At 31.8% G+C, this 26,800-nt stretch overlaps 6 protein-coding genes and 1 non-coding gene across 11 annotated transcripts; 3 read left to right on the top strand and 4 right to left on the bottom strand.

Moving 5' to 3' along the window:
• Positions 1-463: 463 nt before the first annotated feature.
• On the bottom strand, positions 464-2,453 carry Dph1 (diphthamide biosynthesis 1). 2 transcript variants are annotated; one of them, XM_011633080.3, is made up of 5 exons: positions 2,292-2,453; positions 1,779-2,142; positions 1,408-1,715; positions 957-1,340; positions 464-707 (listed from the first exon to the last, which is right to left on the bottom strand). In XM_011633080.3, the coding sequence occupies exons 2-5, from the start codon at positions 2,089-2,091 to the stop codon at positions 480-482; spliced, it is 1,233 nt and encodes a 410-aa protein (XP_011631382.2). In that variant the 5' UTR covers positions 2,092-2,142; positions 2,292-2,453; the 3' UTR covers positions 464-479. The 2 variants fall into 2 exon arrangements, with proteins under 2 accessions (XP_011631382.2, XP_088927440.1); XM_089071314.1 differs by lacking the exon at positions 2,292-2,453 and having other exon boundaries at positions 1,779-2,261.
• TRNAQ-UUG (transfer RNA glutamine (anticodon UUG)) lies at positions 2,390-2,461 on the bottom strand. The gene has a single exon. It is a non-coding gene; the product is annotated as a tRNA-Gln (tRNA).
• A 305-nt stretch (positions 2,462-2,766) lies between these two features.
• Positions 2,767-10,460, top strand: ais (DExD-box helicase 52). Of its 3 annotated transcripts, none has more exons than XM_089071312.1 (12): positions 2,767-2,964; positions 3,028-3,261; positions 3,341-3,526; positions 3,601-3,856; positions 3,932-4,004; positions 4,089-4,292; positions 4,392-4,482; positions 4,562-4,684; positions 4,755-4,905; positions 5,251-5,326; positions 5,399-5,595; positions 10,321-10,460. In XM_089071312.1, exons 1-11 carry the CDS (start codon positions 2,878-2,880, stop codon positions 5,589-5,591), a joined length of 1,674 nt encoding a protein of 557 aa, XP_088927438.1. In that variant the 5' UTR covers positions 2,767-2,877; the 3' UTR covers positions 5,592-5,595; positions 10,321-10,460. The 3 variants fall into 3 exon arrangements, with proteins under 3 accessions (XP_088927438.1, XP_011631388.2, XP_088927437.1); XM_011633086.2 differs by lacking the exon at positions 10,321-10,460 and adding an exon at positions 5,832-6,552; XM_089071311.1 differs by lacking the exon at positions 10,321-10,460 and having other exon boundaries at positions 2,768-2,964; positions 5,399-5,695.
• hfw (leucine-rich repeat domain-containing protein hfw) lies at positions 5,691-8,779 on the bottom strand. The gene is made up of 8 exons (XM_011633085.3): positions 8,087-8,779; positions 7,749-8,010; positions 7,331-7,648; positions 7,082-7,251; positions 6,792-6,974; positions 6,554-6,712; positions 6,355-6,480; positions 5,691-6,272 (listed from the first exon to the last, which is right to left on the bottom strand). The coding sequence occupies exons 1-8, from the start codon at positions 8,093-8,095 to the stop codon at positions 6,000-6,002; spliced, it is 1,500 nt and encodes a 499-aa protein (XP_011631387.2). The 5' UTR covers positions 8,096-8,779; the 3' UTR covers positions 5,691-5,999.
• LOC105423358 (solute carrier family 66 member 2) lies at positions 10,367-12,541 on the top strand. The gene is made up of 4 exons (XM_089071325.1): positions 10,367-10,557; positions 11,448-11,584; positions 11,673-11,889; positions 11,976-12,541. Exons 1-4 carry the CDS (start codon positions 10,367-10,369, stop codon positions 12,166-12,168), a joined length of 738 nt encoding a protein of 245 aa, XP_088927451.1. The 3' UTR covers positions 12,169-12,541.
• On the top strand, positions 12,380-15,131 carry LOC105423361 (uncharacterized). Of its 2 annotated transcripts, XM_011633087.3 has the most exons (7): positions 12,380-12,516; positions 12,613-12,887; positions 12,960-13,198; positions 13,359-13,642; positions 13,932-14,166; positions 14,309-14,689; positions 14,747-15,131. In XM_011633087.3, exons 2-7 carry the CDS (start codon positions 12,845-12,847, stop codon positions 15,044-15,046), a joined length of 1,482 nt encoding a protein of 493 aa, XP_011631389.1. In that variant the 5' UTR covers positions 12,380-12,516; positions 12,613-12,844; the 3' UTR covers positions 15,047-15,131. The 2 variants fall into 2 exon arrangements, with proteins under 2 accessions (XP_011631389.1, XP_025073143.1); XM_025217358.2 differs by lacking the exon at positions 12,380-12,516 and having other exon boundaries at positions 12,695-12,887; positions 13,848-14,166.
• Positions 15,132-15,435: 304 nt separating this feature from the next.
• Positions 15,436-26,458, bottom strand: LOC105423362 (proteasome activator complex subunit 4B). The gene is made up of 13 exons (XM_089071310.1): positions 26,031-26,458; positions 24,034-24,174; positions 23,445-23,610; positions 22,960-23,358; positions 21,879-22,027; positions 21,325-21,644; positions 20,219-21,215; positions 19,735-20,005; positions 19,163-19,549; positions 18,509-19,075; positions 16,830-18,417; positions 16,512-16,729; positions 15,436-16,221 (listed from the first exon to the last, which is right to left on the bottom strand). Exons 1-13 carry the CDS (start codon positions 26,270-26,272, stop codon positions 16,078-16,080), a joined length of 5,589 nt encoding a protein of 1,862 aa, XP_088927436.1. The 5' UTR covers positions 26,273-26,458; the 3' UTR covers positions 15,436-16,077.
• Between the last annotated feature and the right edge of the window lie 342 nt (positions 26,459-26,800).

Below are 26,800 nucleotides of genomic sequence, written 5' to 3'. Positions count from 1 at the left end.
TCATTTCTTTCTGTAAATGGTTACAGTTTCATTTCTTTCATACGATACGCACGAATTTCTCGATAAAAATTTGTAAAAATTATTCCTAAACTGAAGATGTAAAATTTATGTTTAAATGTTTTTTTTTCTGATGGCAAGAGTGGAAGAAAGGAGAAGAGTCGTCGATATTAAGCTTTACTAGTACACCCTATATCGACAGTATGCCAGTGTCTATGTGTGAACGGGCTACAGGTGGGCGTATGACGTAATTCGCCCACGCGGACCCTCCTATCTGCCCATTATCGCTCCGCTAGCAACAACTTAGGGATGACGGGAGTTTAATACGAACAGGTCTCGAATGCACCTGCTCGAATTTACATTGCGTTTAATGAAAAACTTGTTAAAAAGCTATGCAACTATGCGCGATATAACGAGAGAAAATATTTTCATATAACAGGTTGATAAAATAATAACAAACTTGAAGTACGTATTCGATTTCTTTATTTATCCATTTTACATTTACCACAGCAGGCGTCGGTTTTTTCTAATTCGGACTCTTTGTGATTAGCAGTCCACGGCCCGAGGCTGATCGTAGCGTAGAAATCCATAGGATAGGGCCGATCCTTATCGAAATCTGCCATCCTAAGTGCGACGGCGCCTTCGTAAGGCGTAAGGAATGGTTTCTCGAACGCAACGCCCCAATCAATGCTCAATCGTGGACACGCAATCTTGAATAAAATGTATTAATATAATTCACAGTACAGCTTTTAAATTATATATTAAATTACATAATTAAGTAACTCGGTTAAATATCTTTTTTTCCTTTATAGCTCTTTCAAATTCATATATTTTTTAAAATCTATATATTTTTTAATTTCAATATTTTTTGAGTTTCTTACATAAATGCAATACTAATATACAGAAAAGAGGAAAACAAATAAAAAATATCTAATATATTTTTATTATACAGATCATACTTGTATGAATGCATCTACATCTTTGAATAGCTTGATTTTGTCAGGGAATATCTCTGATAGTAATATCACAACGTTTTCCTTTCCTAGGGCCTTAATTCTATTCTGCAGAGTTCTCAATACATTAGGACTGCCCTGCCTGCCCAGAGTACCAAGTACTAAAGCATATTTATCAGTTTTCATAGCGCGTTGTATCGCTTCATGCCTGGTGCTCAGCATTCTCTTATGATCGTAAAACTCCTCGGTCAGTTTTTTCGCGTACGGATCATACTTGAATGCCCTTAATTTAGGATTGGCGATCATTGCAGCTTCCAAATGGAAACGACCATCCCCTATATAGATCACTGCATCGGCACAACGAACCTGGGGCGCTGTGCATCCTAAAATCTATAAAAGTCATTGCCTACTATATATTATAATTAGACATAAACGATAAACAATATATTATAAATACTTCTCCAGGGCTGAGTGGCTTGCTCTGTGGTACTGAGACTTCATAGCCTTCCCTCCTTAGTTCTGATGCTACTGCTTGCACCATTGTAGCAAACTGTATTGTACTGACTAGTGCTATCTTTGTGGTAACTGATAGAGTAATCTTCAGACAATTTATACAATGGGAAATGTCAATTTTTATGTTAACAAATACGTAAAGCACTCTGATGCCAGCAGTCTGATCTACAGGTATAAGGCATGAGTGTCCATAATGGATGAGAAAATCCGCGTCCAATGCTCGTGTCGTATAATCATCCACACAGCAAGCTCCTGTAAATAAATAATATATAAAAAAGCTAAACATAAAGCATTGAATGAATTATTTAGCTCTACCATAGGTCACATCGGCCATAATAACAGTCTCTGCTTCAGTAAAATCTTCGATGATATCAGCTATAGTTGTAGCATACATTAGAAGGCCCTCCGGCATCTGGAGAACTACTCGCTTTGCCTTGGCCTCTCTGATTCTCCATATCGTCTTATGTATCTCGAAATTATAATTCGTCGGCAAAGCTACTATAGCAGAGTTTAGCAGAGGATCGTTCAACAATTCCTCGGGAATTTTGCTAACTCTCGTGGGAGCTTTGAAAACTTTACGAACAGGCTTCGCCTTGATAACCACCACGGAATCGCCCTGCTCCGTCATCTCCTCGAACTCGTAGTCAATTTAACTTTCCAAAATGTTTTAGCACATCATCTACACAAATGTCACATTGTTTTTATGTTGACAAGAATCATCGCGTGACATGAAAAGAATAGCCAGTCGAATTAAGATTAGGTTAGAATGTGTTCAGGCGAACATGTGGGATCTAATAGGATGCATCTTGATATTTTAATAAAACTTACTAGGATATATATGTGAATTGCGAATTTCAATGCAATTGTTTGTATAATTAAAAAAGAAAAAAAATTAATATTGTAATAAAAAAAATAAAATTTAAGACAGGTCCCACCGAGATTTGAACTCGGATCGCTGGATTCAAAGTCCAGAGTGCTAACCATTACACCATGGGACCTTCTATGAGGATAGTTCTCTATATTATCATCTTTACGTAAATACATATGAAATACAACAAGGAAGAAGATCGTTTTCATTAAAAAAAAAAATAAATATAAATAAATTAAAAACATTTCATTCTTGAAGCTTTATTTGATAAAGTGACTTTAAAAATTGTTGAATTAATATATACTTTTTCTATAAATCCATTCAGGTAAAAAAGATATTCGATATTTCCGAATTCCGCCATCTTCTTTCTCCTTTATCGACTCGTTTTCGTTTTTCTGTTTTATCGATTTTTGGTCAAACCATGATACTGTTGATCATCTTTCTCCTTTATCTACCTACTTTCTTAACCTTAAAATAATTGCATGCCGCAAGTTTACATGTGATCTATGTAATTAATTCTTTAAATTATTTATATATATTAACATTATGGATGCTCACGATCTTTTCAAGAAACTCGCAGCCGGCGCAAAATTTGATACAAAACGTTTTCGACAAGATGCAGAAAGATTTCAGGTAATTATTTATACTCGGAAATTTTTTTCCAACACTTCTTTAACATCCTGTATTTTTATATAGATGGTGAGGCCAAATAAAAAAAACATAGATATCAAGGTAGAAAAAGTAACAGATGAAATATTAGAGCCTAACATAGAGCATAATGCGAAAAGAAAATACAAAGATGAAAATAAAAATATTAACGAAATAACATTACTGGATGGATTCTCAGTACCAAAGGATGAAAATGTTCCAGCTAAAAAACGTAAAAAAGTCGCGACTGCTGACAAGATGTTGAAACTGGAACAAGAGAAGGTTTGAAATCTATAACACAAGGGAAATAAAAATGAACAGTTCTTTTTATAATATACTTGGAATATCTTACATTTTTCAGATAAATCATTTGAGAAATATGAATCGTATTTCAGTCACAGGCAGTCACGTACCTAAATTAATACTAGATTTTGATGAATTGAGAACAAATTATCAAGTACCAGAAAATTTGTTGAATAATATGAAAAATAGTGGATACATATATCCAACACCAATACAGATGCAAGCAATGCCAGTTATGTTGGAAGTAAATAAATTTTTACAACAAGCCACATAATTGAAATTGCCAATATTTAATTGTTTTTTTTCTGTTGATGATAGGGTAGGCAGATACTGGCTTGTGCTCCAACAGGATCAGGGAAAACTGCAGCATTTTTATTACCTATTATTCATCATTTACGTGGACCACAAAAGAAAGGTTTTCGTGCTATTATTCTAAGTCCCACAAGGGAGTTAGCCAAACAGACATATAGAGAATGTCTAAGACTGAGTGATGGCTGTGACTTTAGAATTCATATAATTAGCAAAGCGAATCAGGCTCTTACTAAATATGGACCCTCAAGCTCGCAAAAGTTTGGTGAGTATAATAGATAATGTAATAATAAAGGTTTGAAAGAGAATAGTTTTTCTCTAAGATTTATTTATGTTACAGATATTTTAATTACTACACCAAAGCGATTAGTCTTTCTTCTAAATCAAGATCCTCCAGCCATTTCATTGAATAAGTATGTGTCTTTTACAATTTATTATACTTTGTTGATTATGGTTAGATTTGAATACAATATAATATCCTTATTTTGCTTTTGCAGTGTTGAATGGTTGATCGTGGACGAAGCAGATAAACTTTTTGAAGAAGGAATACGCGGTTTTAGGGAGCAATTAGATGAGATTACGAAAGCCTGCGTTAATAAAGATTTACGTCGTGGTATGTTTAGTGCAACGAACACTCCAGCGGTATCAAAGTGGTGTCGTCGTAACATGAAAGGTCTTGTAACAATAACAGTTGGACAAAGGTATGTATGTGTGTGTGTATGTGCGCGCGCGCGCGCGCGCGTGTGTGCTTCAAAATTGTAATAAATTTCATAAAAATCAGGAATATTTCCTTATTACAGGAACGCAGCTGCAGATTTGGTAGATCAAAAGCTTCTATTTGTTGGTAGTGAAAGAGGTAAATTAGTGGAATTCAGAAACATTATTCAGAAGGTATGATGAATTTGATTTAGTTACAATTGTACTTAAATATTGTAACTTATAACTGTATATATATTTCTAATTAACAAAGGGCATATCACCACCGGTCTTAGTATTTGTGCAAAGCAAAGAAAGAGCTCAGGAGCTTTTCAATGAGCTTATTTACGATGGGATTAACGTGGATGTTATTCACGCCGACAGAACAATGACACAGGTATTACAAAAGAAGACACTCCCGCACACACTTGTGTTTGATCGTATATTAATCATTATGTTTTTTTTAGCGAGACAATACCGTGCGTTGCTTCCGAGAAGGAAAGATCTGGGTCTTGATCTGTACAGAGCTGATGGGCAGAGGTATAGATTTTAAAGGCGTAAATCTCGTTATAAATTATGATTTTCCACCATCCGCTATCTCCTACATTCACAGAATAGGTACGTATCGATAAATCTCCAAGAGTTATTCTGTATTTCTATTTTTATTTTTTTTTTTCACGATGCAGAGCATCGCACGTTTCACAATCTATTCTTTTTTTCTTTTTCATTGTTAACAATATGCTCAGCTCCGAGTAACATGTTTTAACATAACAATAAAACGAAGCCATAGCTCTCGTAGAATATAAAGAATAATCATTACATCTGTTATAATATTGACTCACTACTGTAGTACTCATTACCATATCAGTATTTACACATATTGTATCAAGAGTGTACGCGTAGAGAAACAAGAAGGCACAGATCCACAGCACTATCAACTTTTTTATTTTAATATCTTAACAGGTCGTACCGGTCGCGCTGGGCACAAAGGACAAGCAATAACGTTCTTCACGCAACAGGATACAGTAAATTTACGGAGGTACGTATCGACTTTTGTTTCGTATTTGTATATATTGTAATAAATATAAGAAAAAAAGTTTTTTTTTCTTAGCATTGCGGCGGTTATGCGCGCGTCAGGATGCAATGTACCGGATTATATGTTGGCTATGAAAAAACACAGTAAGAAGGAACGACGAAAGCTTGAGCGTACAGCACCCGCACGCGAAAGGATATTAACCGTGCCCACGTATAAACGACGTAAGCAGAAATCACATGAAAAGTTCGTATTAAAAGAAGAAATGTAAAAATGTAAGTATCAAATGTACATCTAAATAATTTTATATCAAGAGATTTTGTATTGAAAAAGCAGAGAATTTAAAAAATTACAAAAGAAGACTCAGAAATTAAAGTGTAAATAATTTACTCACAGCACTTATATATAAAATTATATATAAAATTTCATACAATGACACATTTCTTGATAATTGCACATATTCTCTAATTGAATATTACCAAAATACTTGTCATGGACTTCTTATACACAGATTATTTCGAAATCCTATTCTCTCTGGATTGGAAGAGCTAGATAAAAATCTTACAGCGTTAGATACTCGATAAAGTATTCTAACACATTATAAAGGCACATTTATATCCTATAAAAAGAAGAATCGTATTGTACATTCGTTTCATCATATGTTAGAAATTCTCACTATCTATGTTTCGAACAACCAATCGCATGGCAACTTTGGCATTTTATTCGCTGGCCATGGAAGATATCCTGCCGTTTTGAACACCCAATAGTCATAAGATACTTTGGCTATTAAACCTATCAAAAGTATCACTTCGGTAGCAATAATGTAATATATGTAATCCGTCCAATCTCCTGGATACACGCACATCTTTGATGGTTCTAAGTCTACAACTTTTTCTTTTACATTTTCGCACATTACTTCATCGGAGTCGAGTATTCGCGTTTGTAGCCATGCCTAAAAAAAGAGAGAAAGAAGAAAACTCCTTTATAATATTATACCTCATACTTGTATGCCTTTTATAAACATTGCACAATACCTTCAAATGCTTAGCGGTGTTACAATCACAATGCAACTTGTTACCTCCTAATCTCACTAGATTCCTCGAAAAAGTAGTCATAAAGTTCTTGTCATGTGCGCTTGGACTTAATATATATGTTGGCAGCTGAAAAAACATTATTATATTTAGTGTTTGCAAACGCATTTAGTTATGAAAATAGAAATATTTCTTTACTCACTGATTTAATTTTATTGTATCGCAAACTCAGCATGGCATAATTATCTAAAAATTTGGAACCTTCCAATTTGTTTATCGAGGAAATATTATTATAATCCGCATAGAATTCTCGTAAATCTTCATAATATGGGTTAGTACTGAGATCATCTAGAATGGTAATCTGAAGGAAAAAGATTCCGAGGACTTATAGAAGCTCAATTTATAAATCTGATAGAATCTTATTAACAGTTCACACATACATTATTATAGGAAACATTAAGATATATAGTATTTTGGGGTAATTTCTCAGGTAATTCTACCAACTGCATGCCGCTGCAATCTACATTTACAGCATGTGTAGGTGGCTTGCCTTCAATAATGTCAAGCCTCACGATATTGCATTGACATTGCCAGGTGTCGCCTTTTGGACATTCTGTTTGCAACTGAAAGCCAAAGCCAATTCTGATTATATCCCATGTGTGAGGTTCTACATAACATTATATATATACACATATCATACACATATTACATATTACATATTGACACATACCAAACTGAGGTAAAGAACCTGTGAAAGAGGCACTTGCTCAGTGGTGTTGAACCAATGCCACGTTGCCAAGGAGGAACACACCGTCTCATTCTCACGATTAAATGTAATTTGCTTTTCGCCCGTTTTATTGATATACTGATACACATCGTGACATGACAGTATATTTGTTCCTATAGAGGAAAAAAAAGATGACATGTTAATAAGTATATGTTTAATCAAGATAACAATATCGAACGCGAACTTGTTTACCCGAGATGTCTAACCAGAATTCTCGGCCGTTCATCGTATTCAAAGCTGGAAGGTAAGTGAGTTTATTATAAGACAGATCCAAAGTGGTCAGCTGTGCCAATCGTGTCAGCGAATTATTCTCTACCTCACGTAGCTCATTATTCGAGAGATTCAGACACTGTATGGGCGTCATCATACGAAATTGCCCGCGCAGTTTATTGATCTTGCCATCAGTTATGGCCAGAGATTTCAACATCCTCCAACGAACTTCACTTACATTAAACACATCCAAGGTTGCGTTACGTATGTGTACGTAACTTATATTTGAATGTTGGAACCCTAGAACAGTATTGAAAGTACTTGAACAAATACTCAAGTACTTAAAAAATATATAATGTTGAATGATTTAAAGAAAAGCTTTGCATATAATAGTTCTTACCTATGCAAGAAAGACCATGTTCTAGAGCCTGTTGATCTGTATTGCAGCAGAGTGCAGCATTGCCTTCGGGTATGTTTGCAAGCGTTATCCTTTTGCAAGGACATTTTGAATTCAAGTTCACACAGTCTGTTTGGTGCCTATAAAAACACTGTTCTGGAAGGGAGTTTGAGACGCTGCTCGCACTCGATGTCTGCTGGTCCTCCTCCGTGCGCGCGCTGGCCACTCCAGCGTATAGGCATATCATCAGGGCTAACCACTGCATCTGCATCCGATGTAATCAGACACTTTAATTATTACCACAAATATGCATGTTCATGTGGAAGCGCAACAATCATTACCTTTGACATTTAACGCTGCGAATTGAGCCACACTCCAACAATACTGTTATCATGCAGCTTTATCAAACGATTCTGTAGAAGTGCAGTGTTGTTTTGCGACTGCAATTAGCGCGATGCAAAAGCGTGTTTTCCCCCTTCCCGAGCTAATTTAATGAGCATACTTGATTACTCGCGAGTCGCTCGCTTGGTCGTGGCGGGTGGCACAAACGAATTAATTCGTTTAACCGCGTCAACACTCTGGGTCGCTCGGGTCGACCTGTTGATGAATCAAAATTGGTTGGCCGGGGGTTCCGGCGCGTTCATTACACTCGCTCTACGTCGAGCCGAGTGCGCCAATTAAGCGATAAAGCGGGGAGACGCGTAACATCGTTATCGAGTCTTATCGAGTAATCAATATCATTAGTAGTGAATCATTATCATTATGTACTACTGGAAACCATGTATATTGCGCTATTTATAACATTGTTGACTAAGACAAATCGCATCTGTGAGCTTGTGTATCTTGTATTCTACACATTCCTGCGTTTTACATCAGGCATCGGGTTTTCTTCACCACCTTCGGCTGTTTGTTGTTTTTCTCGTTTTATAAATCTCCAAGGATCTCCAAAGATGATTTACATTTTTTTATCAACGACTGAATAAAACGTGATGACTCTGCAGATAATTACAAACTTTATTATCGATCGTACATAATTTTGGTAGTAAGGGTCGGCAGGAGTGACGGACTAATTCCGACTTGATCTAAAATGATTACTACTATTACCTTATTTATAGTGCAAATATGTATCTGTACTCAATTATATTTTGTCTTATAGAAACGATGTTTCGCCATGGAACTTTGTTAAGATAATTTCTTTTACAATTACAAAGCTACCTACAACCAATTTTGCAATTTAGCTCTTAAATAATTAAAATAAATGTAACTATCTACTCCTTATTTACAGTGCAGATATATATTTGAGTACACCCATATATTATCTCATAGAAGCAATATTCTGCCACGAGTTTTTTTCTACGTATTTTTTATAAAATTATGACTCTTGCTGCAGAGCCGGTTTTGCAATTTGGCTCTTAAAAAAAAATTTACAATGAAAGATGAAAATATTTGCACCTTATTGTTCTATAGTGCAAATCTATTTACGCATAAATGAATTATTTATTTTCGCATATTTTTTTACAAAAACCGTTCTGTAGCTTTCGTCAAGCAAATATTCTGATTATAAATATCATAATTATATAGCTTTTTTCGCAGCATTTTGGCCGTAATATGAATGAAAAGGAATTTACCTCCGATAAGGTCTTCTTAAAATTAATAAAAGCTTTAAAATTTAAGAATTGTGTAACTTGTATAAAATATATTTCATATTTTTATATTTCAACATTAAGTCTAAAAATTCATGAAAATTAAAAAAATCTTAGACAAATATAATAAGCAAAAAAATAGAATTGGCGAAAAGTTGCCTTAAACAAATTATAAAAATTTTCCTTCTAAGGATTTTTTACAAATTTCAATTCTGAGAAATCCTAGAATATTAAATTCTGAAAAATTTAAAAACTCTTAAAAATTAATAAAATATTAAAGTATAATTCAAAATATAGTAAAGCAGAAATCATAATTCTAAGCCTTTTAACTTTAGAAACTAAAACTTTTATGAAACTTTTCATTAATTATTGATTTTATATTTACATTATGAGCAATATTACAATTTAACATTGAAGCAAATGTATAACATATTATATAACAAACGCACATAAATATATATATTTTTTATACATAGTAGTTATGAGAGATAGAGATAACCAAACTCCGATGTAAAAAATCCTAGACGACCGAAAGGTCGATAAATTACCAACATTCTTAATTCCGTTTGAGTTACCATAGCGACCTCTATCGCCTGCCGCGTAATACTCGCGACGCGATCGGTTGGAAGGTACACGAAATTGAAAACAAATAAAAATATGCCTTTGTCCCCCGGAACGCGTGTCGGCGTGTCAAAGATGAAATTCGAAATGACACCGTGACATTTACCTGTCTCGCCCTATACGCGATAAAATTCGGCCTATCGACGCATGTCGGTCGGCAGTCGAATCAGTCGAATCATGGATATCGTGATGTGGTACGATGAGAACGGTGAATGAATGGCCGGCTTATAACCTGAAAACGTAAATCGCAATTCGCACGTATGATCTCATTAATCGTTGTCATGTATAATTATCACTTCTTCCTGCGATAGATTGACGACGGGGTGCGCGACATGCTAGGAGCAGAAGTCCGTGACGATGGATGACACGTACGAGCTGAACCTGAAAAACGTAGCCGGATGGATCGCGTCCGCGGCGATGATATTTGGTGCGATCGTACCCTACGTGCCGCAATATAAAGAGATCAAGAGGAAGGAGGACGCCGAAGGATTCTCTCTTTACGTTTGTCTCACTCTCTTGATCGCCAACACTCTACGTATACTGTTTTGGTTTGTATGTGGCCTATAAGAGGTCAGATTTCTTATGTCATAATATCCTTCTAATAATCTAATATCTATTTCATCATATCAATATAGATTAATCTCAATTTAATCCTTATCATTTTTTAAATTTTTATACCAATTTCTATTAATATAAATTAATTTTAATCTTGATTTAATTTATTCCTTTTTCTACTTCTCATGTCCATTTCTATCAATGTATGATTAACTTTATGATCTCTGTTCAATTTAATTTCTTATCCTTCTCTAATTTATATTCCATTTCTAGCCATGTAGATTAACTTTATAATCTCCGTTCAATTTAATTCCTTATCTTTTTCTAATTCCTAAGTTCATTTTCATTAATGTAAATTAATTTTGCTTTTGACTTAATTTACTTATCTCTTTCTAATTTCTATGTTTGTTTCTATCATGTAATGTAAATTAACTTTAATTTTAATTTAATTTTTAATTTAATTTAGTTTTTATCTTTTTTTTTTAATTTTTATATCTATTTCTACCATATATAAATTTTAATTTCCATTTAATTTTTTTTTATTTTGGATAATTCTTAGAAAAAAAAAAAAATTGAAATTGAAATTAATCTACATTGATAGCAATGCACATAAAATGTTTTATATTATACATCTTATATTTTTTAATATATAAATATAAAATATAAAAATATTTATACATCTTAACATATATTTATTGCTAAGAAAAATAAAATCACACATGTCTACTTAGATTTATTAATTTGAATTTTGATTTATTCTTTATTTTAATTTAATATTTAAAATTAAAAAAAGGTAAAGAATAAATTAAATCATAATTAAAGCTAATCTGTATTGGTAAAAACGACATAAATGAATCTTTTAATATGTATATTTTTCTTATAGGTTTGGCAAACACTATGAACTTCCGCTGCTGTTCCAAAGTATACTCATGATTCTGGCAATGTTTGTTATGATTAAGCTATGTATTAATGTACAAAATAGGACGCAGATAATCAAAACAAAAGAACGCGTACTTACAGGTGAGAATAATTTTATTATCATAGATATTGCATATAAGCATTGATATACATCTCCATTAATGAATGGCATGATTTTTGTATTATGCAGATTTGGATGCTAGATTTTTTTGGAAATGGACAGACTTCAAGTCCTATCTGGGCTTCATGGTACTATTCGCTAGTATAGGCGGTGTGATAACATATTTATTTCTGGATATTCCAATATTTATTGAAGTTGTTGGATTCTTAGCAGTGTTGATAGAAGCTATGCTAGGAGTCCCTCAATTTCTTCGCAATTCGTCTAACAAATCGACTGTAGGAATGAGGTAAATAAAATTTAGATTAAAAAAAAAGAAAGAAAGATAAATTATATGTATAATAAGTTTAGTTGTTTAATTTCTATCTTTTTTAGCATAGCTATGGTAGCGATGTGGACTGTGGGAGATATTTTTAAGACATGCTATTTTATTTTGAGGGACACTCCCGTGCAATTTCAAGTGTGTGGTGCCGTTCAAGTCACGATTGATGTTGCTATTTTAGCACAAGTATACCTCTACAAGACTAACAACAATATACATACAAGAACTCCTACGAGATCAGACTGAAGATCGTTTAGGGCACTATCTATCGAATATAGAAACTTCCAGCAAATACTTTGGCTAGAACGAAACATACAGATTTTTAGCGTTTTTATCGATCTATGATGAATTATAGAAAAAAAAATATATATATATATATTTTTATACTGACTAAGTATCGAACGACAGATTTATCAAACGACAGATTTATATGTATTTAAGTCTTCTAATGTGTACCAAAGTGCAGTTAATATTTTGATAACAATTTTAACATTTGTCGATATTTAATGTATAACATCTACATTATCTTTTTATATATCTCATTCACCGCACGTTCCAAACCAAATGTAATCATCAGTTCCTCATTTTATTTACGTAAATATAATGTTATCTTATTGAATTTTATTATATTTTATTGAATTCTTTTAAATGAATTTTACTAATTGTTATGAGCGCATACTTTTTGATAAGGGCAAGAGCGATGAGAATTTAACACGTGCTCGTTGCTTAGTGACAAACTGTCAACAAAACTTGGTGAATAAGTGGCAAACATGGCACAGTTTCTGTCTAAGGGGAGGATGGCAAATTTTTAATTGTCATCGAATTATTCTATACATATGTCGCCCAAAATTTAGAGACCTTTCTTTTATCCAACAATTATTTTTTGCAACGTAGTCATCAGATATTTCCGTCGGATAAAAAAATGACAAGATTTATAAGGAAGGAGGTTAATCTAAAAAGCAGCGGTGAGTATTTAACGTTCAACAAGAATATTCTGATTTGTAATTACAATATTAAAAATCATAAATTGTTAATAGTTTATAATCCAACGGGACAGAACTATTTCGAACAATTGGCGGCGTATAATGCAATGAGCTCGCATCTACAACGGATTTTATTAGCAAAAAGTGTAGTTGATACAAGAAATAAGAATTATTTGAAAAAAAATCGACGATGCAAAGTGCAGGAAATTAATGATAGCCGAGTTTGTTTGCGTCTGGAAACGATAGATGATGGGATTGATAAATTGGCCTATGATATTCAACACCACCCCATGGTAAAATATTTATAATTAACATATTTAAATTTTTCTTAATGCAAATTTAAGAAAAGCATAATTTTCACAAATATTAATCAATTCATCTTTGGAATTAAGAACATTAATTCTTGTCTTTTTGAAATTAATAAACTGTAGTTCCTTTTTTAACTTCACGCAGGATATATTAAGAATAGATTTAAATGTAAAACATTCGGATTGTTGTAATTGCAACTCAGATCGTCAACCGAGAATCGGCAATCGCCGTTTATATTACGAGACAATCAATCAAATGGATTGTCGGCGACGATTAATGTCGAAAACTAGAAGAATATCACCAATCAGAGTACGTTTGCCGAAACGTAAAAAATTTTTAGTACCAAACTTTGTTTGTAAAAGAGAACCGAAATGTACGCGAAAGATTTCTCATATAATCAGGCCATCGACATGTTTTTCACCACGAAGGTGAGCTCGCCTTGAATGTTAAATTAAAATTTTAAGTTATTATCTTACATCTTGATTCCCTTCAAGTTGTCATTGTAAGTTGAAATATAGATTTACAATTTACAATTTACGTTCCTTACATTAAAAATTGCATGATTCAAATATATTATTTATATTTAATTTGTTTCTCATTATTATTTATATACAAAATATAGATATATACGAGAACAATTTATTCTCACAGTTTATCAATTTCTTGCACAATTTTTGCGTCATATCCAATAATTAAATCAAAATTTCGATCTCCAAGACAGAAAATAAATGATCATCGTTTAGTATCAAGCGTTTCGCAATGTTATGATTTTGATGAGCAATATACTAATTCTCATCTATCAAAGCTCACGTCCAAACAAGAGGAGAAAAAATACATCAAATTTGTTTATGACATTACTAAAGAGATAATGCAGAGAGGCCTTTATACCGATAAAGAGCTGCAGGATGTATTTGAAAAGCATATCGATCAATATAAAGGAATATTAAATACAGTACGAAGAATAAAATAATTATTTATCGTAAATATGAAAAGACCGATGTGTTTCAATAAACAAATATTATCGATATCTTTCAACATTTATATATATTTTTGTCTTTTTTGTGAGATTGTTTATAAATTTTCTATTTTTTCAGAATAAAATGCTATATGAGATATATAAATTAAAAGACTCTTTGAATATAGCGGATGAAGACACAGATGAGGAATTGGAAGATTTGATCCAAGCACAAAAATTATTGACCATATCCGAGATCAGACCGCCGACACCGCCGAAGATTCTGGACGAGAATAAAATAATGGAAAAACTAGAATCCTTTCAGAAAATGATGAAGATAGAGAAATCTTCGAACGCCATCAAAAAATCAGTGACGTTAATCGATGCAAATCCGGAGCTTCTCGTCACGGAGAGAGACGTGTTGATGTCATTGGTGGAAATAGGTTTAGATCCCAAACAGATTCAACAAATCTGCAAAAATTTGCGTTACAAGAGCAAAGACGTTGATCTCATCGAAGCGGTAAGATAATTTAATAAAGTTTTCAATTTTTTATAATAACAGCATTTTTTTATTTAGGCACAAATAGACGTGGATACTTTATATCCCTCGGACTTCGAAATGAGCAACTTGGAAGAACTAGAAGAACTAGAAGATAATGATAGACAAGTTTCTGCTGTAACTGACATTGAAAGCGTCCATGATGATTCTGTCGTGGATGATTCAGTCAACTCTTCTACGAAACAAGAAGCGAGTTCGTCAACATCAAATCTCATATCCGTGCAAGACGCGACAGTAGAAACGAAAGAAACGACAGAATCTGAAAAAACACATCACGAACTCGAAATTACATCTGAACATGATGAAACGAAATCGTAAACAGAGTTAATATATTTCTATTCTCTTCGTTAAGAAATGTTCACTTTTAATACATTGCTCTCATATACATTTTTATATATATTTATATGTATCGAGTAATTCATTATGTTGACAACAAAATATGGTTTACATGAACGAACCTATTAATTGCATTCTTTCGCAGCGTAAATCTATTATTTATATTTTGGCGACCTGCCACAAATTTTATCTTTGCAAAAGATTTTTTCATTTAATATTTGTAACAAAATTTAATATAAAATCTGAGATACGAAATTTTTGTTATAAATTTATATTTGTCTTTATATAATTTTATTTTAAATCTTATTATAAATATATTACATAGTATATTTGTTTTATCTCATATAAATTTAAAAATAACAAGTACATACTTGTCGGCTTAAATATCATTTAATGAAACTATAATATTCACATTACATTAATACAAATTTGACTTTTCATTTTGACCAATATTGCAATTGTAATTACAATTGTTATATTAGCTAATCAATTCAATTGCAATTACACTTACAATGATTTATAACACTATATTGCGCATTGTGTCCTAAAAATATTGTCCAAAATTTATAATTTTACTCAAATACTGATATGTGTCGATATTCACATCTATTGTCTTTCCTACTTCACTTCATAATTGTTTCTTTGTGGCATGCAATTGATAGAAATAAGATTACAAGATTAATCTGAAATTCTCATGAGTTTTTGATACGTATATATGTATATTTAAAACAAATATATAATTTTATTTTTATATATAATATACATATATTCATATCTTTTTAATAATTATAATATAAGAATAATATATTTTTTTATAATAGTATAATTTATTCTTAAATAGCATTGACATATATCAGAAACGTCTAATAATCTCATTAGTCTTTGAAAGCTGATTATCATTATATTCATCATTATATACATCACAAAAAAAAATAATTACAAAGAAGAAAAGAATAACACATATCAGTATTTAAGTAAAACTATAAATTCTGAGTGAAATATATTATTTCTCATCAAGCATAATGTGATGGCGGCACTGTTAAATCTTCTAAAACGGCCAGTTGCTCTTCCGTAAAGGATTGTGCGTGACCTTTAATTCCTGTCCAACCATCATAATGTGTCCGTTTAAAATCACTCAAAGTTTTCCTTATTGTCATCTACAATACAATTTATTTAAAAAAATTGATTAAATCTTGTTAATAATCATATAATTAATTTTAATATTTAAATATTATTTCTACATTATAATTAAATATATCAAATGAAATATTTTTCATATTTTCGAGCATAACCAAAATATTATGTGCCTCTATTTAAAGTAATATCTCAAATAAACACAATTAATAATTTGTGCTCCCTCTCTTTTTTTTCTTTTTATACATGTATGTATTTAAAAAAGATATTGAAAAAATTGTTATTATGTAATAATATAATAAAAATGAATTACTGGTATAGGTTCTGGATCACGCATGTGATGTTCGAGATGTTCAAAGACTGAAGGAATGTACTCAGGCACGTCGTATGGATGAGCACGAATGAAAGCACAAAGTCCGAGCACGCCAGCATGACGTATACACATTGCGTTAATCTGGATGTTATCCGATACATTCTTATCGGTAGAATTGTTTTTCTTTTGTAATTTGATCTTTGCCTTTCTTTTAAACTCTTCCTAAAAGCATAAAAAATATAATAAGTTTCAAATTTTCTTAGAATCTATCAAATTAAGATTATTAAGGATTATTAAATTTTAACAATCTTTAGCAACTTGCCAGTAAATTCTCTTGATCTGTAATAAGCGTGCAGTGTAATAGCCCACCAAGTACTTGGCTAGCCTTCTCTCTGACTTCTAAACAGACATCCTCTAATAAGTGTAAAACAATATCTTTAACGCAGTTAATCCATAATGCATTACTAAGAATTATGCCCATATTATGGAAAACTAATACTTGAAGGAATTCCAAGCTAGCGAACCTAGTGGACCATGATGAGTGCTCAGATACCGTTTTCACCGCATTCAACGCTACTGATATATCCTCTGGTAACATGAACGCCTGTGCAAGCATTGCCAAAGTACGTAAACACAATTTATTGAGTTCCTCATCTGCTTCCGAGCTTTCCAATTGACATATGATTACAAATATCTTATAAAATTCTAATATCGTGGCATGCTCTGAAGGCTGCAGGCTAATAATAATCCATGTACAAACAGTTTTCAACAATCTTTTTGACATCTCTTGTTCTTTTTCGGATATCAACGCTTCTTCTGATTCATTGAATGGGACGTTAGCCAACTTTTCTATTATATTGTTCATATTATCGAAATTTTGAGTGACTGATTGCAGTTTGATTGCATCGTTATCTTTTATAAGTCGCTCTAATTTCGGTATAATCTTGTCAATTAGAGCTCGCATTCGTGGAGTTGCACTATCGGTCGTGTCGCGTGGAAAGCTAAGATCAGCTGAAAATACAGTGACTAGCACTGACGCCAGCTGTCTTCGGACATTTTGAAACGGATTGGCCAGTAATCGATCTTCTAGGCGCACCAACAAACGTTGCAGCAATTCTGTGACTCGCCATGACTGCTGATGCAAGGCGGCTTGTAAAATGTACAGGCGACCGCATTCCACAAATGAATCTTTCAAAGGAGGCTCCTCCATTAGACATTCGAGTAACCAGTGATGCCTGTTTGGATCTCTTTGTTCTTGCGTCAAACCGAAGCACATACCCCAGTCTGTGATAGTCTCTTCCGTAAGATTCGCGATTGCGGTTCTTATGATAGGCAATAATACCTGCCATAAGTCGCATGTCATCTGGAATGGCCAGTGCTTGGCGCCTCTAATAATTCCGGTCACAATCTCTGCGGCGCATCGTTGGCTGCTCTCGTGCTTGTCCACCACCAGTCGCTGCAAATGTGGCAAGAAATGCTTTAGAAAAACGATCCCGTGATTACGAAAAAGGCCCTCAAATAGAAAATACTTGAACGCGTTGAATTTATCTTTGCCCTTCTTCTCCTCCAGACTGAAATATTTTATAAGTTTTTCGATGTTTTGCGGATCATCAAAGAAGTAACAAATCTCCTTTTCGCAATCCGTAAACTTGCGCACTTCCGGATCAAGACAGGGCTGTTGAGACGAAGGTGCGTATACTTCCAAAGTTTTTGGCCAAACATAATAACCCACATGGAACTGATGAATGTATCTAGGTTCATCCCATTGTTCGGCAGTCAGCGGACGAGTTTCGTAATTGTATTGAAGCCAAGAATTGTCAGCTCTCATACCGGACGTGACATTCCGCGATTTTTTCTCTTCATTTGATGTATTTTCACCAAGTAAGCTGCGTACATCAATTGTTATCTTTAAAAGAGAATAAACATTTCAATACACGCAATATAATTTATATAAATAATTAACAACTGTTATTTGAAATCTAATAAAATTTGTATACCTTTGGATGTTTCCGCTTTTGTTGTTTCAATATAAATGTCACTATTCTAATGGCGATCTTTCTTTCACTTAGGGAATCGTGTATAAGCGCTTGCAGAAAGTAACGCACTAATTTTACGGAATATGCATGATTTGGATGTACCAAGTTTCGTATGAAAACCATTGCCATTAATCTGTGCCGCCAATGCAACGATTCCTCGAGTATACAACGTAAAAGTTCGTCAAGCAGATGAGTATACGTCGTCAGATTAGATTGACGGAGTTGCTTCAGATTCTCTGCTCCTTCCTGTATTTCATTCTCATTAGGCTGCGGCAAAGTCGGCTGAGGAGCAAGTTTCCACAAAGCGCACGCAGCTTCCAAACATGTTTCGGATATTTCGGCTTCGAGCAAATTCAGATAGAAACATTTACTCATAAAGTCTGTGATATTCTGTTTTAGGCGGATCACAGAGAGCTTTTCAGATGGCTTAGAAAGTACAATGGCTGACAACAGTGATGCCACTGTATTAAAATCATCTACTGTGATAAGAGTAATATTTTGGGATCCGAGAATCATATATAGAGCACCCTGTTTTCAAATTAAAAAAAAAAATTAGTATCTATGTTTTTTTCTCCATAAATAATTATTTATGTGACAATTTTATTTTACTATTACCTTGTACGCATCGTGATGTTTCTCTGTGTCTCTCGCTAAAATATCGAGAAGATGAGGAATTATAAACGAATAAGAAAATGGAACATGTTTAAAAGTAGACAAGAGACTGGCTTGTGCTTTTGATCGAACATCTGCGTATCTGCTTACAGCCAGCGTAAAAAGTTCTAATATTATTCGTTTATGGGTTTCCGTAATTGTAAACGTTTGCGCAATAAGTCTCAATTCGTGCTGCATATCACAACGTTCTGTTATCACTGCACCTATATAACTTTTCTTTTTTACTAATTTATTCTCAAATGTATCCTTGACAATCAAGAAATTTTTGCATCGTTTCTCATAGGTACATTCGTATAACCGTACCTTTCCTAATAACAGACTAGACCAAATCTGTAATACAAGAAAAATCTTATTTGTTATACGGAGTATAGATTCATGCTAAAACTTCAATATAAAATCGATATAAAATTTTATTTATTTATAACTTTAGGAAAGAATCCATCTTGTAAAGTAAAACATCAACCTGTATACAAAAGATTTATTTGATATATATATATATATATATATATACGCACCCGTATTAATTCAAAAAAACTCTTCGTATTATCCTCTGCTTTCTCAAGCATTGCTCGTTGGACTTGGCTCATGATCCCGGCAAGATAATGTCTTACATTGCTGCCATCAGGCATTGTGATATGTCCTTTCACTCCACACGTGGGAATTATAACACTTCGTTTTACGGAAGATTTGATTAATTCGAGTGGTGTTTCTGTCCATACTGGTAGGATAGATTCGGTACCTCTAATAATGCTGCGTACAATATTCAAACAGACAAACAGCTCTTCCCTGCAATTATTTACTTAGCTTTATTTAATATAAATATTAAAAAATAAAAAGAGAAAAATATATATTTTATTATACATGTATATACATGTATATTTGTCATATGGATATTTCTATTATATTGATTTATTATATTATGTATATATAAAGTATGTATTTATTTTGCATTTGTAAAGTGGAATTTCAAGATTTGATTTGAAAATCACATAAACTGACCTATTTAACATGCTGGTATCTTTGCAATATGCATTAAGTGTATCAATTGGAGTTGGCAAATATCTTGAGAATATTCGTTGTGCAATAGCGATCTCCTCTTCGCCGGGAACATACCATTTGATATTAACATCATCAACATCTATTCTTTCACCCCAATCTCTAACATAAGGATAATTAGGATCGTTGAAATCTCTTTGTTTGGATCTACATTGCCATGGAGTGACATTCGATAATGACGATAGAATACAATTTAATAGAGAACAGGCTAGCCCATTGCCGTCTATTGATTTCAGAAGTAGAACACGATCGAGGATTTCGAACAATGTATCCATATGCGGTATTAAATTGTTGCCGGGCGTGTCAACGATTGATGATAGTATGAGCAGGGCATATGAGAGACGATGATCCAAGTTCTCTTCCTTCAGAATATCATCCTCGCTTATCAATGGCAAAATTATATCCGCAAATACAGGCAATAACGTACGTAGGGTATCATGTCCGTTGACACGGGAAAAAGATTTGCATACAACTGCCACTAGTCTGCCAGCAATCTTGGTTTCGAGGATACGTTCCGTCACGAATTTGTGTAATTTATGTAGAGCGCTCTTAAAAATCGCATCGCTGAGTTGTCTCAAGAGAGCCACGCACAGACTCGAAAGCACCACTTCCACCATCGATTCAAGTTTACTCTTCGAATTACCGTCGTTGTTCTCGAGTCGCACGTTCTCCGACGAACTAGAATCTATAAAGGTGAATATCCTATCCAAAAACTGCAATATAAAGTCTTCAAAACGCGATGTTGCTTCGCAAATGATTCTCTCTTCTTCGGTCATAATCGCAGTCGATTTAGAAGAATCCACAATGGGAATCAACATAGCGTAAACGGAAATTAGACGGAACGTAGCAAAACTTTTTCCAATGTCATTTGCATCAATTCCGGGTAACAAGGAGAACAGTAGCGGCAATACGTGCATTGGACCTTCCGAATAGACGTAACCTGTAAAAAAAAGTAAAGTTATAAATAAAGAAGTATGAATAACTTATTTTAATAATTCTTATTTCATCATTAAATATGAACACAACACAGCAAGAAATAAGTTTTATACCTTCGTTTATATTCCTAGAACCTTGTACCATTGGTTTGGCAATGGCTACCATACAGATTATCGATGCTGTAAGTTTATGTGGTTCGGTCAAAGAATCGAATGTAGACTGCATTCTTTCTAATATGTCCGGTATTACTAAATTCGGTCTCATAGCAGCTAAATATTGTAAAGCTTGATAGGCATCATTCGTACAAAATTTATTAAACATGGCCGTTTTAGTTATTGGCAACATACTTTTAACAAAAGCATCAACATCAGAATCAATTAATTTATAATTCTCAGGAGTTGGAGTTTCCCAAGTTGGTTTAGCATATCTCTCTCTGTGAAAGCAAACAAAATATTTACTTTAATTAGTTAAATATTGTAATGTATAAAAAAATTTTATATTCTAATTTCTAGATAAATATAATTTTTAAATAATCTAACTAAAATCAAAAAGAAAAAGAACTGGATAAAAAAAATGAGAAAGGAAAAAAAGGAAAAAAAAGAAAGAGAAAAAAAAAGAGAAAGAATAAAAGGATAAAAGGGAACAGGAATATTAAATATCTACGTACAGATGTAAGCGACTGACAAAAAGTTGTGGAAGTATGGAAAGGAATTCCTTTAATTTTCCTGTCCATCGTCCGAAATTTGCTGGGTAAAAATATGTTTCTATAGTTTTTAAAAACTTTTCCAAATACATCTGTGCGCTTGAGCCATTTCCCTAGAAGTATGTACATATATAAATATAAAAAATGATATTAAGTTTTGAAATGTATGTGAATGCATGCATATATATAGTTGCTTGATTCGTCATCTTCTATTAATGTTTCGATGTTACTTTAAAATACAAAATACAGATTTTAAAATACTTAAAAAATGTATATATATTTAGAACTATATAGTATAAATTCTATTTTTTTCTAAAAAAAAAAAAGTTACTTATTTTTTCCATATCAATGAATTTATCTAATTAACTTGTACATAAAAATATTAAGATATAATCATCAAAGTATTTTATACAATATTTTATATTTCATATTTTACAAAATACATCAGAATAAAATACAAAATAGATTATAAATAAATTTTTAAGTTTTTAAATTAAAAATTTCTGATTTTATAATAGTATAATTTTTTGTAAAAAAGAAAAAAATAATCAATTAAGGCACATTAAAAAACATAGTTTTATTTAAAAAAATAAAGACAATGAAAACTAATTAATTAAAAAAATGTATATATAAATTACATATTCTAATAAGTAACATCAATATTTATATTTTCCATCAAACTTCTTCCTGAAAGATTTTTTTATATCATTAAAAATAATAAAAATATTCTAGATAAAAAAATATATACATAATATAAAATATATACTTTATATACACAAATACACACACACACACACATACACAGACACACACACACACACACACACACACACACACACACACACACACACACATATTTTTGCTTTGATTGTATAACAACAATTTTTGTATTGTTAATATTTAATTCATCACATTGTTAAATTTTTTAAATATATTGATTGATTATAAAATAATAAAGTTTTCAAGTCTCCAAAAATTCTTTATCTTATAATCAATATATTTAAAAAAAATTGTATAAAATAATCTGATATGTGCATAATCTTACCAGAGTCGCTATTATCCATTTGGCTATTGATACCATTTCTATTTTGTGATTCAAATTGTTTGGTATCTTCTTATATGTTACTGGTAGATTTAAGCATCGTAAAAATGTGGTATACATTAAAGGAAAATGTGGTTCCCAATCAATGTATCCTATATTATAAACGGCCAACATGGCCATTAACGTCATCATATCATTTTCCCATTGCGGACCATTGCGGCATACCTTCCACATAGTCATAAACTCATCAAACCACAACTGATATCCCATAGAATGATGCTCAGGAGGTAATTGCAATGGTAAAAACCATTCTAAAATTTGAATGGTTGTGCACATTGTTGCTCCGTTAAGAGGACAGAGTTTTGGTCTTAATTCATCTAATATTTCTTGTGTAGCACTCAACTGTCACAATAATATTGTAAGATAAAATTAGTCATATATCAAATTCGGAATTTGTCTCGTTTTCTGAAGGAAATAATCATTCTTACAGGAAAATAAATCTTTACAGCCTGGATCACGTAATATAATGTATTTTTTAAAAATTTAGGCTGACGATATATTCCAATTGGATCAGGTTTAAAATACTGTACTGTAATTTTATATAAAGGTTTCCATGGAAGTTCTAATTCGTCGGGTCTAATTAATTTTTTCTTTCTGAAAAAGAAGATAAATCACATCAATCAGATATTATGTCAAATGTAAATTCTATTCCATAAGAAAATAACGGCAAGAAATCTGTACATTCTGATTATATCTTTACCATTGCTTTTATTTCAATATACATTACTCAAAATACAGTGTAAAAACTGGCAATACACCGTGTACCAAGTATGTTTTTGTCCAGAAAGTAAAGTCATACCTATGCTCAGAGTCTTGCTTTTCTCCAAATGGAGTTCATTCTCTCATGGAATAGGTTTCCTAATCACACTTACAATGTTAAAATAAAATATAAATTATTCTTTTTATCAATTATAATTTTTGAATGCATTGGAATTTTTTTAAATGTATTCAAAAACATCTATAACAACTTTAGTACATTTGTAGTTAAAAATGCTCATTAATTTCTATTCTACTTACTTTAACAGTGTCACTAATACATTGCCAAATTTGTTGAAAAGATTTGCTTCCAATTTTGGTATGGTAACAAGCTCGTACATTAATTTTACAAATGCTATATGATCTTCTTTACTAAATTTCATCCCATATAATTGTGTATACCTAAGAGAAATTTTAATCTACTGTCAAGTTAACATAATATAGAACATTAAAACAAAAAAGATTAAGGACATTTGATTTTTTGCTCTGATAAATATCATTTAACAAAGAGAACATCATAAATGATCTTCTCAGATTTTATTTAAAATATACTGTAATATTATATCTTCACTAATGCATGATAAAACTATTTGATATATCCAAATATTTGCGAAAAAAATCAAGTTTAAAGTTCTTTGTGTTTATATACCGCGATTTTTTAACATTTTTCGAACTCGGTGTAATATATAAAGATATAGTGGAATATGTAAGACGCTTGGCTATGAGACTCGCTATGTATGGATTCGAATCTTGCTTTTTACAATTTTTTTAACAAGGATAGCATTGCCTAGTGGATAGGATCTTAAAGTATCTAAGTATAATTGTTCATTTTTTAATTAAACTTATATCTATAAATTTGGAACAATTACTTATATCGTGAGCTACATTATTTTTTTTCAACTTGAACATTGATAGATTATTGTATAATGTAAACAAATAAATAAACATTTATATTCGGTTTTTAAATTTTCCGTTAAATATTTCCAAACATGAAAAGAAATCGAAAGAATAAAAAGAAAGTAATAAGGAGAAATTAATGAAATAAATGTATATTAATTTTGTATATATGTTATAATACAAAATACTGTTACAATATAAAAATATATAAAATAATATTTAATAAATAATTTTTATAACGAAAAATATTTAATAAACTTAATACTTTACAATTACATAATTTTTTAAATATTGAAATTAGGAAACATACTTCATTAACATTTAAAAATATAGATTTATTATTAATTGCAATGCATATGCCATGCCTATATCATCAGTTTAAAAACAGAAATACTTAATTGACATAATATTAATGCATGAATTTTTATTGCATTTTAAGTATTAATTTTGCATTGTTTTTGCAATAAGATAATAGCATTTTATAATTATTTACTGAATTGATTTTTATCTGATAATAAAAATATGTATCATACAGCTGACATAGTAAAATACATTTTGATGAAATTACTGTACAAGTTTTTCTTGTTTTATTCTCAAAAGTCATCATATTCAAATATTCTATATAGTTCTATATAGTTCTATATAGTTTAACATTTTATCTGTTGTTGATCATATAACACAATGGATACATTCAACAGAACAAGCAATCAGTGATAATAATCATCTAATCAATAATCATTGGTCTTTATTGTTAGATCTCTATTGTAGATCAATTAACTTTATGAATTACTCAACTATTATGCAACTATTATGTTTGCTGAGCCAATATATAAAAATAAATTTTTTGAAACAGTTAAAAAATAAATGCAATTTTTACTAACCGTTCAGAAATATTTAATAGAATACACACACACACACACACACACACACACACACACACACACACACATATTTAAAAAAAAGGATATAAATCATTTATTCACAATATGTTATACAATAATTTGTGCATTCAGATAAAAAAAAAAGTAAGATTCATATGCAGCATTTTCGTTATAATCAAGTACTTTACATATTTAATTATATTCAGAAGTTATCCAAAAAATTATAGTAAATTACAGTACAGTGTATAAATTACATATGAAAATTTCAAATTTATTTTTCTGTGAATGTCTGAAAGATATAAAATGATTTTGCCATACATTAATAGAGATATCATGTTACCACATATTTCAAGCTCAGCGAAATAAAATCCTTTGATAAAATTATCTATAATATTCTCTTTATATATCTTAAATGTTTTTTCTCTGTATATTATGTAAAATATGTTTAAATAAGTACAAGAGCAGGATCCTGCCACTTACAAATTTAGTCTGGTTACCCAACAGACACATCCTGGTTTAAGTTCACGCAGCATGACCGCACGTCCCAAATTTTCCTTGATCTCGACAAGACACATTTGCGATTCCGCTTCGAGTTCGTCCGCGTAAGGTAAAAATTTATTGTATACCAATTCATTTTGCGGACGAAATTTTGAATCTGTCTTGGACGATGTCATTGACATTGTTGAATCGTTCTCCGTATCACCATCGCTCTCGTTAAGCATGATCTCGTTAGTGCGTATTTAACACTTGACAGCGAACAATAAGAGTCGACCTACTAAAATCAAGTCTGACGAGAAGCAGTATGATGAAGTAATATGCACGCAGATGAATCAACAACTTGCTTGCCCCCATTCATTTTCATCGAGTCATGTTTCGCGTCCAAGAAGCCATTTGTAATTTGAACGAGCTAAATTGTAGATTAATAAAGATATGTTCCGAAATGTGCCGACAACAAAATCAAATAGATAATGTTGTTGTCTTTCTATTGGTTGACTTAAGAGATCTGTTCTTTTTAGATCTTACATATCTGGGGCTTCTTGAAACATATTACCAAAGTTGGATAAATTACAATCATAATCGATTATTCTTTTCATATTCGATTATAATTGGTCAATTTCTTATTTCTTAAAGATTAAATCATTTATTGTGGACCGACACTAACAACTGCTTAAGGCTGGTGTCCTATGTCGCGGAAATCATTAATGGAATAGAAGTGTGAGCTAATCACGAAAAGAATGGACGCGTTTTCT

This window comes from Pogonomyrmex barbatus, unplaced genomic scaffold, assembly GCF_055798465.1.
Source record: "Pogonomyrmex barbatus isolate J1 unplaced genomic scaffold, ASM5579846v1 scaffold11, whole genome shotgun sequence".
Taxonomy (NCBI): domain Eukaryota; kingdom Metazoa; phylum Arthropoda; class Insecta; order Hymenoptera; family Formicidae; genus Pogonomyrmex; species Pogonomyrmex barbatus.
This window is presented reverse-complemented; position numbering and strand designations above follow the sequence as displayed.

Coding starts and splice junctions, on each gene's coding strand:
- hfw (XM_011633085.3), bottom strand. Junction 7,252..7,330: donor ATTCTGGTTAGACATCTCGG/GTAAACAAGTTC, acceptor TTTCCTCTATAG/GAACAAATATACTGTCATGT. Junction 6,713..6,791: donor TTAATGTTTCCTATAATAAT/GTATGTGTGAAC, acceptor TTTTTCCTTCAG/ATTACCATTCTAGATGATCT.
- LOC105423358 (XM_089071325.1), top strand. CDS start 10,367: ATGGATGACACGTACGAGCTGAACCTGAAAAACGTAGCCGGATGGATC. Junction 10,558..11,447: donor ACTCTACGTATACTGTTTTG/GTTTGTATGTGG, acceptor TTTTTCTTATAG/GTTTGGCAAACACTATGAAC. Junction 11,585..11,672: donor AAAAGAACGCGTACTTACAG/GTGAGAATAATT, acceptor TGTATTATGCAG/ATTTGGATGCTAGATTTTTT.
- Dph1 (XM_011633080.3), bottom strand. CDS start 2,091: ATGACGGAGCAGGGCGATTCCGTGGTGGTTATCAAGGCGAAGCCTGTT. Junction 1,716..1,778: donor TATGGCCGATGTGACCTATG/GTAGAGCTAAAT, acceptor ATTTATTTACAG/GAGCTTGCTGTGTGGATGAT. Junction 708..956: donor ATGTAGATGCATTCATACAA/GTATGATCTGTA, acceptor ATTTTATTCAAG/ATTGCGTGTCCACGATTGAG.
- LOC105423362 (XM_089071310.1), bottom strand. CDS start 26,272: ATGCTTAACGAGAGCGATGGTGATACGGAGAACGATTCAACAATGTCA. Junction 24,175..26,030: donor TGGGTAACCAGACTAAATTT/GTAAGTGGCAGG, acceptor AATTTCTCTTAG/GTATACACAATTATATGGGA. Junction 18,418..18,508: donor AAAAGCGGAAACATCCAAAG/GTATACAAATTT, acceptor TCTCTTTTAAAG/ATAACAATTGATGTACGCAG.
- ais (XM_089071312.1), top strand. CDS start 2,878: ATGGATGCTCACGATCTTTTCAAGAAACTCGCAGCCGGCGCAAAATTT. Junction 3,262..3,340: donor TGAAACTGGAACAAGAGAAG/GTTTGAAATCTA, acceptor TACATTTTTCAG/ATAAATCATTTGAGAAATAT. Junction 3,527..3,600: donor CAATGCCAGTTATGTTGGAA/GTAAATAAATTT, acceptor TGTTGATGATAG/GGTAGGCAGATACTGGCTTG.
- LOC105423361 (XM_025217358.2), top strand. CDS start 12,845: ATGACAAGATTTATAAGGAAGGAGGTTAATCTAAAAAGCAGCG. Junction 12,888..12,959: donor GGTTAATCTAAAAAGCAGCG/GTGAGTATTTAA, acceptor AATTGTTAATAG/TTTATAATCCAACGGGACAG. Junction 13,199..13,358: donor ATATTCAACACCACCCCATG/GTAAAATATTTA, acceptor AACTTCACGCAG/GATATATTAAGAATAGATTT.